Source organism: Lepidochelys kempii, chromosome 1 (assembly GCF_965140265.1).
Source record: "Lepidochelys kempii isolate rLepKem1 chromosome 1, rLepKem1.hap2, whole genome shotgun sequence".
Taxonomy (NCBI): domain Eukaryota; kingdom Metazoa; phylum Chordata; order Testudines; family Cheloniidae; genus Lepidochelys; species Lepidochelys kempii.
The window spans coordinates 267,612,068-267,624,808 of record NC_133256.1 but is presented as its reverse complement, the minus strand read 5'-3'; the positions used below and the strand labels follow the sequence as shown (position 1 = coordinate 267,624,808).

General features: G+C 39.3%; 1 protein-coding gene across 1 annotated transcript in view; it reads left to right on the top strand.

Moving 5' to 3' along the window:
* Positions 1-12,486, top strand: part of AMDHD1 (amidohydrolase domain containing 1) — a 28,082-nt gene extending 15,596 nt beyond the window's left edge. Inside the window, exons 3-9 of the mRNA XM_073327491.1 lie at positions 1,123-1,187; positions 3,569-3,846; positions 7,661-7,886; positions 8,889-9,013; positions 10,876-10,969; positions 11,629-11,789; positions 12,218-12,486. Coding sequence (XP_073183592.1) covers positions 1,123-1,187; positions 3,569-3,846; positions 7,661-7,886; positions 8,889-9,013; positions 10,876-10,969; positions 11,629-11,789; positions 12,218-12,323 — 1,055 coding nt within the window. The 3' untranslated portion in view covers positions 12,324-12,486. The remainder of the gene's footprint in view (positions 1-1,122; positions 1,188-3,568; positions 3,847-7,660; positions 7,887-8,888; positions 9,014-10,875; positions 10,970-11,628; positions 11,790-12,217) is intronic.
* The last annotated feature ends 255 nt before the right edge of the window (positions 12,487-12,741 follow it).

The following is a 12,741-nucleotide window of genomic DNA, read 5'->3' as shown; positions in this document are numbered from 1 at the left end:
GAATCTGATGAGGATCCATAGATTATAAGGGCAAAAGGAACCATTGTGATCATCCAGTCTGACCTTTTGTGTAACACAGGCCATAGAACTTTCCTTAATGAATTCCTGTTTGAACTAGAACATATCTTTTAGAAAAACACCCAGTCTGGATTTTAAAATTGCCAGTGATGGAGAGTCCACTACAGCTCTTGGTAAATTGTTCCAATGGTTAATTATCCACTACTCTCCTGTTCCAATAACAAGTTACTTCCCACTCCATGCTAGCTCAGGTGAGCTAGTTGGCATGTTGGAGTGGCAGAGTTAAAGCTCCACAAATTCCCCACCCTTTTCGTTCCCCTCCCTGTCTACTTGTGGAGCCTACTCTCCCCACCCTGCACACAGACTGGTGATTTGGGTCAAAGTCAATGGGATTTAGGCTCATAAATTACATAGGTGCTTCTGAACATTTTACACAGTGTAAAGTAAATCAAGTGTCTTGTATTTATGAACTGGCATTTAAGCTGCTGGACATCTGTGTTCTCTGACACGGACTCTGGCACTCACCCAGACTAATTTCACAATCTTAACACAAGGAAAGCTCCCACTGAAGTCAGTGGTCTATTGCTAGGATAAGTGCCACAGGATCAAGCCCAATATATGCAGCTTGCACTTTTAAAGGGACATCAGCATGAAATCTAGTCAGTTGTTTTGAAGTTAGTTGAAATTATTTCAGGTATACACCTCCTTGTAAATCCTCTTGCCAATTCTCCTGTTTTTAAGAAATGTTTCTCTCTCTCCTGTTACTGTGCAAATGACCCAGACAAACAAAATGGGAGCATGACTGACAGACTTACTATACAGGAGAAACAGTTTAACTCTACACCGAGTGCTGCCAGATAGACTAAAACACCCTGAAAAAAAAAAAGATTTTTTTTCTTGAATATCTTCATTATAGTAATCATAGGTGTTTTTTGCAATAATATAAGGTAAAAACATTTTTCAAACAGAAGTATGGTGTAGTACGGTTTTTTTCTTCAGTTGATACTGTCCCTTTAATTTGTTTGCCCTTTTTCAAGTTTTTCCTTTTCCCAAACAATGAAATCTTGCAATATGTATTTATTTTATTGTTGTTGGGTTTTTTAGGTTTGGTAGATGCACATACCCATCCAGTGTGGGCTGGTGACAGGGTTCATGAGTTTGCAATGAAGGTAATTTCACATAATTACAGAATTGTTGGGTTTTTTTTCTCATCATATTTGCTTTCATACACAACAATCTCTGCTTTCTCTACACTTCTGTTTCTCATCTCTGGAAAGTAAGATCAGTTATATGTCATTTAGGATGGGAGAGGGAGCAACGGCTTTTGGAGAGCAAGAACAGAGAAAGAGAGAGGGTTGAAGCCAAAGGAAAAGAGATGGGGAAACAAGGACCAAGAAGAAGAAGGAAAGAGAGAGCAATCCAGTGGCGGAGGGGATATGAAATAGGGGAGACAGAAGTAAGAGAACAAAACTTATAAAAGGGAGATAAAATGATAGTGAGGAAAATGAGAATGAAATTGGGAAATGAAAAAAGAAGGGATTAAAGAAATGAAAACCTTATAATATAAAAAATGAAAATTATTTTATTTACTCATACACCTAGAATTTGTTTCTGATGTAACCCAAATGGGGGTATAAGATGGAGATGAGGGCCTACGATGGATTGCCAGAAGTTTGCATTATGGATGGGGAGGTTGGAAAGCCCAAGTGGACATGTCAAGTCTATATAGGATGGAGGGAAGGAGGAAATGCAAGCACCTGAATAGCTTTGGAATAAAATGTTTCCAGCTCTGCAGTGCTTGTTTTTTCTGTGGCATGCTTTGTTTTTGGAATATCAGGGTATGATTTCAAATTGGGGATGGGGGTGATTAATTTATGGCTGTTTATATGTTACTGAGATTGTACGGTCTTCAGGGCAGGAACTGTTCCTTACTCTGTTTGTACAGGGTCTAGCACAGTGCAGCTGCATTCTCTGTTGGCCTACAGGCAACAGTGTAATAAACATGATTAATATTTAATAATAGGGGTGTCACACCGGGTGTGGTGGCAAGCACCTGTAATCCCAGCTGCTTGGGAAGCTGAGGCTGGCGGATCACTCAGGGGTTCTGGGCTGCGGTGCGCTACGCCAATCGGGCATCTGGCACCACTGACAGCCTGGCCAGCGGGTGGCCGAGGGACTGGCTAGAACACAAATGACATGATCGGGCGCTCTCTCCGTGAGGGTTGAAGGACCAATCGATCAAGATGAATAGGGGTGTCATGTGATGCTGTTAGAGCGATAAGATCTGCTGTGTAATTGATTCCATGAGAGGGAAAGACAGGGAGGGATAATTTAATCATGATACAATTTAATCATGGCATCACAATATGGTGAAAGGGCCTCCTATGACTTTATCCTAACTTGAGTCCCCTCCAAAATCCTAAAGCTGGTCCTGCTAAAAAATGATAATGTTCAAGTAATACAACTGCTGGGTAAAACCATGTCAACGGTAAAATAGACAACAAAACCAATAGTAATAACTACTTTGGGTAGGCCAAAGTCCAGTTCATTGTGTCTTGGTTCTTTCTTCCTCCCTTTCCCACGTCCCCTGTTTTAAAACCACCGAAGTTACAAGCAGATATGAATTCTAGGGTTTGCCTTTAAATCTGCTTTAAGAAAGGGGATTTGATGTTCTAAAGCAGTGTTTCTCAACCTTTTTGGTAGTAGGGACCAGCTTGCTCACTTGCTAAACTGCATCAGGGAGATCTCAAGGACCGGCACTGGTCCACAGACCGGTTGCTGAGAAACACAGTTCTAAATGACATCACTCCTTTCTGCAACTCTTCTATCTCTGGAGATGGTTCTGTGCAACCTAAGCATCAGACACGGTCCTGCCCTCCTACAATGGACACTCTTGTCCAGTTTTACTGGAAGAGGCTGTGTTAAATACTTACTTCAGCACTGAAATAGATTTTTGTTTTGTTTGTTTTTGCAGCATGACATCACTGCCAGAGTCTTTTGGGGGCCAGATTCAGCACTGGTGCAGGGAACGTGTCTCCCTATGTAGTCCCCTATATGATCTGAGGCAACCCCGAGTGCTGCCCTTACGTGTGCCTTGTGCAATGGCAGTGAGGCAGAATTTCTATGTCACTAGCCCACCCCAAAACACCAGCTGCTCCAGAGAGGTGCAATTGTCCATAGAGCTGTCTCTGAAGCTCCCAGAGAGTTTCCTGCCATGGAGGTATTCCTTTTCATTGCTTTGGCTGGCGCAAAGGGGCCACGGCCCAGGGGGGAATTTCCATGTTACCTTTTCTCATCAACTTCATCTCCACTTCAGTTCCTTTTTTCCCATGAAAATGAATCTGTGATGGCAGGCCAGACTAGAGCTGATAACTTCTTCCAGACTCAGGGGAAGGAAATCTTCAGGAAGATCCCTTTATGAAGTTTCCCCCTCCTAGTTCCATCACTGGGATGTTTTTCTGTCCCCTCTCTACTGTGGATTAGGCCACATGCACCTCACAGAATCCCTTGACGAAGGTGAATAGAACACTCATGAGAATTTTGTTTTTAGCTGGCAGGTGCTTCCTACATGGATATTCACCAAGCTGGAGGGGGAATACATTTTACTGTGGAACATACCCAGAAAGCCTCAGAAGAGGAGCTGTTCAATACTTTCAAACACCGACTGCTGCGTATGCTCAGAACAGGAACCACTTTGGTCGAATGCAAGAGTGGATATGGTTTAAACCTAGAAACCGAGCTTAAAATGCTCAGGGTGATTGAACAGGCTAGACGGTTACTGGATAGCAACATTTCCTCTACATACTGTGGAGCTCATTCTGTGCCTAAGTAATGTGATTTATTTTTTTCTTGTTCTTTTAAACAATAATACTCTCATATTATTTCATAAAACATGAGTGCAGCTCCTGAGTGAATAAACTACAAATTGGTGGCAGATTATACAGAAATAAATGAGGCGCAACAGCGCCAGGTGTGGGGTGAATCTGCAGCAGAATTTGGCCTCCTCACACAGTTTGTTTGGTGGCTTTGAGGGTTCGTTTTTTGTTCTCCCCAAAATGGCAACAAAGTGTACAATATTAGAAATAACAGCGTTCAACAAAGTAATGCTTTCCTAAACTGAACGTAGAAGTAAGTGAGGGAGCATCCTGGTGTGGTGGTGGTCAGTTATGAAAAAAGCCAGACTATTAGGTTTTAAACAGAAATCAACTGGATTCAGCCAATAGGCATGTAGCCATCCTTTGCGGTTACCAACTCCAAGCTGTATGGAAGTTTTCAGGAACTCCTTTTCAGAAAGTCTTTCTGCTTGGATCTGCTACTGCCATCAGACCGTAACCTGTCTGTTTTTCATTTTAACTAGCTAAGAGAAAACAATATTATTATACTTAATCATCAGAAGTTTTAGTATAACAACAACTTGATGTGCTTCCATTCGACCAGTTAATCACTGTATCCTGTGAGTGAGTGTGAGCCCGGGGTTTAGGTATTACTGCCAACAGGAAGCACAGTCTGGTTATCTAAATAATTGGATTATTAGCACACATTCTGGTTGGTCAAAACAACCCACTATTTCTCCTTTAATAGTTTTTATTTAATTTATTTTTATTTCCAGTGAAAAAGATAACTACTTGGGTTTATGAGACTTCACTAAATTACAGTTAAATGTCATAAAGAATGACAGCAGATGTCCTGGACAAATGGTCTTGGACAAATAAAAGTAGCACATTTTGACAAACTGAGAAGTGGGCCTGGTGAAAAACAGACGTAACAGAAGAATGCATAAAAATGTAGAAATCACATACAACAATGCCCTAAAATGATGCACCTCCAAGAGCTCACTGCACAACGGCACCTACCCATCTCCCATTACATTCATGTCAGCTTCTCCTGCTTTAATCAATTATTAACCTATTTCGCCTAGATTTAGTATGTTCTTAAACTTCTCATAAGAAGTTTTTAAGGGTGGATTTTTTTGGTAATTTTATTTTTTAATCAGAATTTTTAAACAAAATTCTTTCAGTTTCTCTTCAATGGGTTTTTTGTTGTTTGTTTTTTAAACCTGGAGAATTTTGACCAAAATGGTCAAAAAGCCATTCTTTGTCAAAAACATTTTTTTAACAAAATCATTTCAAGCTGCTCTAAAAATTAATCAGTTGGCATTCCAGATAGCAGTAGTTTATCTCAGAATAGCCCAGGTGTTATGCAGCTACAAACTCTCATTGTCAACATGGGTATAGTTTCAAGCCTCAGGGCCTGATTCTGCGCTCTGATGATGTAAATCAGGTCTAACTTCAACAAAGTCAGTGAAGATTCTCTTCTGGTTTACAGCAGTGTATCAATCAAGTCCTGGGTTTCAGAAAATCAACTTTTAATTGCCTGAAGCCAAATCAGTACATGGCATAGTCTATGGTGACCCAGTTTGGACTTCTTAAGAGTTTCCTCAGTTCTGTTTACAATTCCTGTCTCTAGAAGTTTCCAGTTCCTGAATTCTGCAGGTCTGAGGTCCAGACCTCAAATGCTTTACACCATAATGGCTGTTAAACTGTTGTCTTCCAAGACCTCTATCTCAGTTCATGCCATGTTTCTTTCATCCGTATATTCCACACAAAAAAGGTGCAGTTATGTATAAATTATAGAAACTTTTAAACAAAGATAAAGAACTAACCTCAAAACCACTGTCTCTGTTTAAAGCCTTACACTTTTATACACATCTGTTATAAAACAGCACTTATCCTTTGCTCTAGGCACTCCTTGATCATTCTTAATTATACAGATGTAAAATAGACCACTCCTATAATACTCCTTAGGCTAACGTAACCAAAGCAAAATCTTACCATAAATCTTATGATCTTAAACCATTTCAAAATAATTTCCCTTAATCCAGAGTAAAACCATGGCATAATGTCACCTAGTTACAGTTAGAAATGCTCATTAAAACCTTCTAGAGCTGTCACAGTAGCTGTTACAATGCAATTGTGTAATATCCTGTTAAGTCATGTTCTTGCCAGTTTCTACATTTGTGTTAATCTAGTATCACATCACAAATTATGACCACTAATGGCAGAAACATCACCAGAGGTTCTTTGCGCCAACAAGTGTAGTCAACTGTTGTGATTTTATAGCGAGTCTTGCAATATTTGGTATTTTCCAGGTCCCAGAATCATGAGAATCTCAGCTTTTTGCTTTTTATTAAGTTTCCAGCCTTCATGGAAAAAAGTTGGAAAACCGTAAAGGCTCAAAACCCAGAAGGCAAACAAAAATCCACCATATTATTTTAATCATGATTTTTAACTCAATCTCATGATTTTTGGGATCCCTGGCTCATGATTTATGAATACTTAGTGTCAGCAATATTTTCTACACTGGGCAGACATTTTGAAAGTGAATTCCAATGCCGTTTATTAGAATGATGGCAGTCTTTCAGTGTATCTGTTTGCAGGCATTACAGCAAGTAGAACAAAGTACCTGTCTTTTCTCTCTTTTCTAAAGGCTCTTTAGAGTTAATCTTTAATCCACCTTCCTCCACAAACTGCTGAGCCAAAGGAGGAAAAGAGAGAAGGCTGGACAAGGCAAAAGCCAAATCAACCCCAACAACTGTTTCAACAAGTGAACAAAAGAAAGGCAGTTGGCTAGATTCTGTTCTGGTTCACAGCCATGCAACCTCATTTGTAAATGTGAGCAGAATTTGACTCCTTGACATTATTGCCATTGTAAAACTCCAACAGACAACTCCAGACGTCAAACATATATAGCATGTGTACAGGGCTGGTGCAGTGTTGTTTTTGTTTGTTTTACAGTGGCTGAATTAAGGGCAGAGATGTCATTGCAGGTCTTTAGCCTCAGTAGCTATAATTATTATTTTTCTGTCTCAAAGGTACAAAGAAATAAAAAGCCCTATATAGCTTTTTTTAAAAAGGCCATTACTGATCTCCTATAGGCAATCTTCATGTACCAATGGCATTCCAAAGTGGTTGTGACAGTCACAGCAGCATAGTCCCTTGCTGGAATGCCTTGATAAGACAAAACCAGCTCTCTGTGACTGTGAAGGACTAAAAAAAAGAAAAGAAAAAAAAAAGTAAATTTAAACTCAGTTTTTTGCTGAATGCCCCTGTTAGCTTTGATATTTCTGGTCTCTACCACTTGAGTTATGATTTTTTTTTTAAGTGTCTGCAAGTCACTTTTAAGGATAAAATGTAAGCCGTTCAGAATGTATAAATAGAAAAGTACAGGAATGTTTTTTTAAAGGGCAAAAAAAATTGTTTGGCATCTAAAGAAATCTGACTTACAAATAAGAGGATATAGCATAATCCTTTAAAAAGGATATTAGAATTAAGTCATGTTTGTGTTATATGAATTACAATATTTTTCCTCTTGCATTGTTGTTTTTAAAATTTAAATAATACACTAGTCTTAAAAACAAGGCAGCAATTGAAGTAAAATTCAGTGGTGTAGAAATGTTCAGACACATTAGCAACATAGATAAAAATATATGGTCAACTGTATTTTTGTCATATGCTAAATGTCTGAGGTTTTTTTGTATATACACCTTTTTAACTAATATAGTTATTACATACATGAATTTAGAGTATTCCAAGGTTCAAAGACTAAATAATTCTGTGTCTTTATAACATTTTCTTTTCATTAGAGGGAAAAATGCTACTGAAGCCACAGATGACATTATCAGTAACCATCTCCCTAAACTGAAGGAGCTGAACTTAAATGGTGAAATACATGTTAATAACATAGATGTGTTTTGTGAGAAAGGTGTCTTTGATCTGAATTGTACCAGAAGAATTCTTCAGGCTGGAAAAGGGATAGGGTTACAGATTAACTTCCATGGTGATGAACTCCATCCAATGAAATCTGCAGAGGTACTTCTTCATTCTGTATGCATTTAAGCCATTTTTGCTTTTGACTTGCCTTTGGGAGAACTGATGCTCTGAGAGATTTGCAATATTCCAAATCAATATGTTGTTCTAGAAAAGTATGATAAGTAGTTCGTGAAATAAATCGCAAGTACCACCAATGTGCAAAGTTGATGAGTTAAAGATGTGGAACCTTGACCTTTATTGGTAACTTGTCTACTGGCTTTTCAAATATTGACTTAGCTTATCCTCTGGTAGTGAGGTCAATAGGAAAGATGGATATCTATCTGTGACCCTGTTCATTCCTGGTACAAAGTATAGATTTTGATACACTATTTTAAAAAATATTTATTTTTTCCTCAGTCATGCAGTTCATATCTTCCCAACAGTACAGACATTCCCGCTGGCAGCAGCAAATAACAGCAATTCTGTAAAAGGGTGTCAGGGTCCATACTTCATCATCATTTGAGCAGGGCCTCCTTCTAATCCTCCCTCATTAGTCTGTCAACGCTTATTTTTGTTGTATTTGGAGAGGATCGGTCTGGACATATATAGAATTCTTTACAGTGGGTACCTCTAGAACTGCATAGGTCAGTTGCTCCATTTCCTTAAGAATATCAGTTTCCACCAACTCTATTCTGCACAAAACCTGTTTATAATTTTATCCATAATTGTACAATTGTTTATATTCATGGAGACAGTAAAAAACTCTGTTCAGGGCATCAGTCTGACCAGATTCTTTTGATTACATTTTAAAAAGGATTAATAGCTTTAACTTTACATTAATAACTTCATGAAAGTTTTACTGCAGTAAAATTTGTCTTAAAATTACTTATTCTTCAGAGATCACTCTTTGAATTTTTTAAACAAGGGTTTTGTAAATAGGCCTTAGGTAGCATCCTAATGAATTGCCTGTCCAAGCAGATTGATAGTAAGAACGTAGCTTCAGTGATTCATTGGTATCTGTTAGTAATTTTTCTGTTAAATCTTTCGTGATAATCCACTTAGCTTGGAGCTGAACTAGGAGCCCAGGCTATAAGTCACCTGGAAGAAATTAGTGATGAAGGCATCGCTGCAATGGCAAGTGCAAAGTGTGCGGCTGTCCTTTTACCAACCACTGCCTACATGCTGAGGTAATGCCATTTTGACAGATTGGAAATTACAGCCAAAACTAACAGCAGGAGCATTCTTTTGGCTCAAGATTCTCATATTTCAGAAGGTTCTATCGTCCTTAATTCAGTCAGGGACCACGGAAAATGGCCACACCCGTAAAGAAGGCTAGATGGGCCTCCATACATCTTACTTACTATGGGGTCCCATAAAATCTAGTCAATGCCCTATTTCTGAGATGCACTCACATCGGTCCCCAGCAACCCAATCTACAATTGGTCTTAACCTATCTGATGCATTAACTAAAGCAGCTAGGCATTAACTGAAGATGTCACCTTGCAAACTGGATTTGTTTTCAGTAATCCAAATTTTATTTGGAGTATATACATTTGCTCATTTGCAAAAATTTCTTCTATATCTGACTTAAGGAAGTGGATGACTAATCGCCCTAACAAGCTGAAAAGGGTGTGTGTAAAATTTTAGCAATTTTGTTTAATTTTTACCCAGGCAACATCAGGTATTTTCTCAAAAGCTCTAGTTGCTTTTGACAGATATTTAACATACTGATCTATAAACACCAATTAAATGGGCAACCTCTGTGTCCACAAGCGTATGTCTACACTGCAATCGGGAGGTGTGACCAGGGCTGGCTCTAGGTTTTTTGTCACCCCAAGCAAAAAATTTGCTCTCCCAAGCTCCGAGAGCGCAACTGTCCAAGCAAAAAAAAAAAAAGAAGATAAGCTAGAATTGTGCCACCCCAAGCATGTGCTTGCTTTGCTGGTGCCTTGAGCTGGTCCTGGGTGTGACTGCACCGAGGAGGCATGACTGCAGCGTGGTAGGCAAGTCCAAGCTAGCTTTTGATTGAGCTAATGCACTAAAAATAGCAGTGAAGCTGCAGCAGCATGGGTGGTGCTTTGGGCTAGCCCCCTGAGACCCTGAGGGTGTACTTAAGCAACAAGCCCAGGCTGCCACAGCTTCCCTGCTATTGTTATTTGAGCTGGCTATATCAAAGGTAGCGCATCTTTGCCTAAACGTGCTGCAGCTGAACCTCCCCATTGCAGTGTGGACGTATCCTAAATTAACCAGCAAAAAACTGAAAATCAAAACCAAACAATATCTCCATTGTTGTGTCAGAGAACCATTTGAATTGGATTGTTGTTTGTATATCACCTTTTCATTCTCATACAAAAACTCTCTGTGATTCTGCCAAGAAGCCAAATTCAGGATTGAGGACGTCATTTGACTAGCTAATACAGGGCCAGAGGCACTTAGCACCAGAAGAAGGATCTGATACTGAGAGAAGTGGGGAGTACCTCCAATAATGTGCTGAACATCTTCACCTCCTTTTGACTTCATTGGTAGGGTAGCTGGGGGTACTTAGCACCTCACAGGATCAGGCCCCCTTAGCTCTCACTGGCTGCACTGAGGATTGTAGTTGTTCAGTACTTCACAGGGTTTGGTCTAAAGAGTCCAAGCTGTGCAGCTAAAGTATAGGACAACAAGCTCAGTTTGACCTTTGTTAGCAGCTCTTTACTCCTGCAGATCTGTGTATCTAAGAAATATGGAAGGGGCAGGGGAAGTGAAAAAAGGGAGCACCAGCACCTAAACAATGAGTCAGGTCTTTTATATCACCGCACTAATTTGAGAGTGTCTGCCACCAAAATTACAGCAGCTTCAAAAGCACAAGGTACCAGATTCCAGCTATAAAATCAATGGGGTTGCAGGTGGGTAGCTGAGAGCAGAATTTTGCCTCTGGTTTCCAACGTGATAAGCTAATCTGGTTACACCCTGTATACAAACCCAATAATACATGGATTTTTTCCTGGTGTACTTCAAAGCTTAATAGCTAAATGTACTGTATTGACAAATCTGTTCTTTTTCCTAGACTGAAGCAACCTCAAGCTAGGAAAATGTTAAAAGAAGGAGTTATAGTTGCTCTTGGCAGTGATTTTAACCCTAATGCATACTGTTATTCAATGGTAAGCCATTCTTAATGCATATTATTGCACATGAAATGGTTAACAGTCTTCTACTGTCACAACACATGGGTAGTTCTTGCTCACTTAAAGGGAGTCTTCTTAATAACGAGACAGAGGGTCAGATCTTCAGCTTAGATCAGCTTAGATCAGGGGTTCTCAAACTGCGGGTCGGGACCCCTGAGAGGGTCGCACAGTTATTACATGGGGGGAGTCATGAGCTGTCAGCCTCAACCACAAGCCCTGTTTTGCATCCAGAATTTATAATGTTGTTACATATATAAAAAAGTGTTTTTAATTTATAAGGGGAGTCACACTCAGAGGCTTGCTATGTGAAAGGGGTCAACAGAACAAAGGTTTGAGAGCCACTGGCTTAGATGAATTACACCAGATGAGGATCTGACTCAGAGTATTTTCTCCAGAACCACCTCTAAGGCCAAGAGGCTCACGTTTTTCACATCTGCTTTGGGAGGCTTGGCCAGTTATGGAGGAGGAAGGAGCATCCTGTGTTCCCAGTTCTTGTTTTAGAATGGACAAGATGCAGGAGACCAGTTACCTGTGTCAGCCTGCCTGGGGGCTTTGGGCCTCCCAGCGTTACAGAATGGGCAGATAGCCTATTTCATTATTGGTAACTCCTCTTTTCCCCTTTATTTTTGTATTAGCCCATGGTAATGCACTTGGCCTGTGTAAACATGAAAATGTCAATGAAAGAGGCTTTAGCAGCTGCCACCATTAATGCAGCTTATGCTCTTGGAAGATCCCATATGCATGGCTCTATAGAGAATGGCAAACAGGGAGATCTCATTATCATTAATTCATCAAGGTATGTACTTAAATTGTTGTTTAAAACCTAATTTAACATAAGGGGCCTGATTTTCCACTGCGTTGCATCTTGTGGAGTCACTTACACCTGTACTTTAGTAGCATTTTACACTGACTTTGCACTCATTTTCAGTAGGTATAAATAACTCCAGTGGAGAATAGGACCAAGATTTTTAAGATTATCTACTCATAAACCCTAATACCACAACTATTTTGAAAGCACTTATTACATGGAAACAGTTCAAGGAATTCTATACTGATTTGTGCATCTGCAGCTTACTGTCTTACTTTAATACTGAGACAAAGGTTCAAAACATAATACTTGCTTCTCGTGATTCAGGCTGGCCCATTTGTTCAATATATGCTCTGTATGTGATCTGTTTTTGTGAAAATATTTAATATTACATAAATGTTTTACTGTCTTTTTAGATGGGAGCACTTGATTTACCAGTTTGGGGGACATCAAGAATTGATTGAGTATGTTATTGTTAAAGGAAAAGTTATCTACAAAAACGAAGGAATTATGGGCTACTAAGTTCTTACTGAAAGATGGTGATAATTTAGAAGGATATTAACATCAAAATGATACTGATTCAGTTACCCAAGAGCAACAGACAACTTGGATTTCTATTTTACTGGTACATTATTTGTATGCTCAGCTTACTTGCTCTATGTTGAAATAAAGTTTACTAAGCATTTCCACTGAACCCTCGTTCATAGCAAATGCAAACCTATTATTTATACCTTTAACATAAGGCATTCTTGAAATAGAGACATGAAACAAAGAGAACAAAAATACCCTACAAAGGCAATGAGCTAGTGTTCAGATTCAGGTCAGATTTATAGACTAGAGTAAAAAGAAAAGGAGTACTTGTGGCACCTTAGAGACTAACCAATTTATTTGAGCGTAAGCTTTCGTGAGCTACAGCTCACTTCATTGGATGCATACTGTG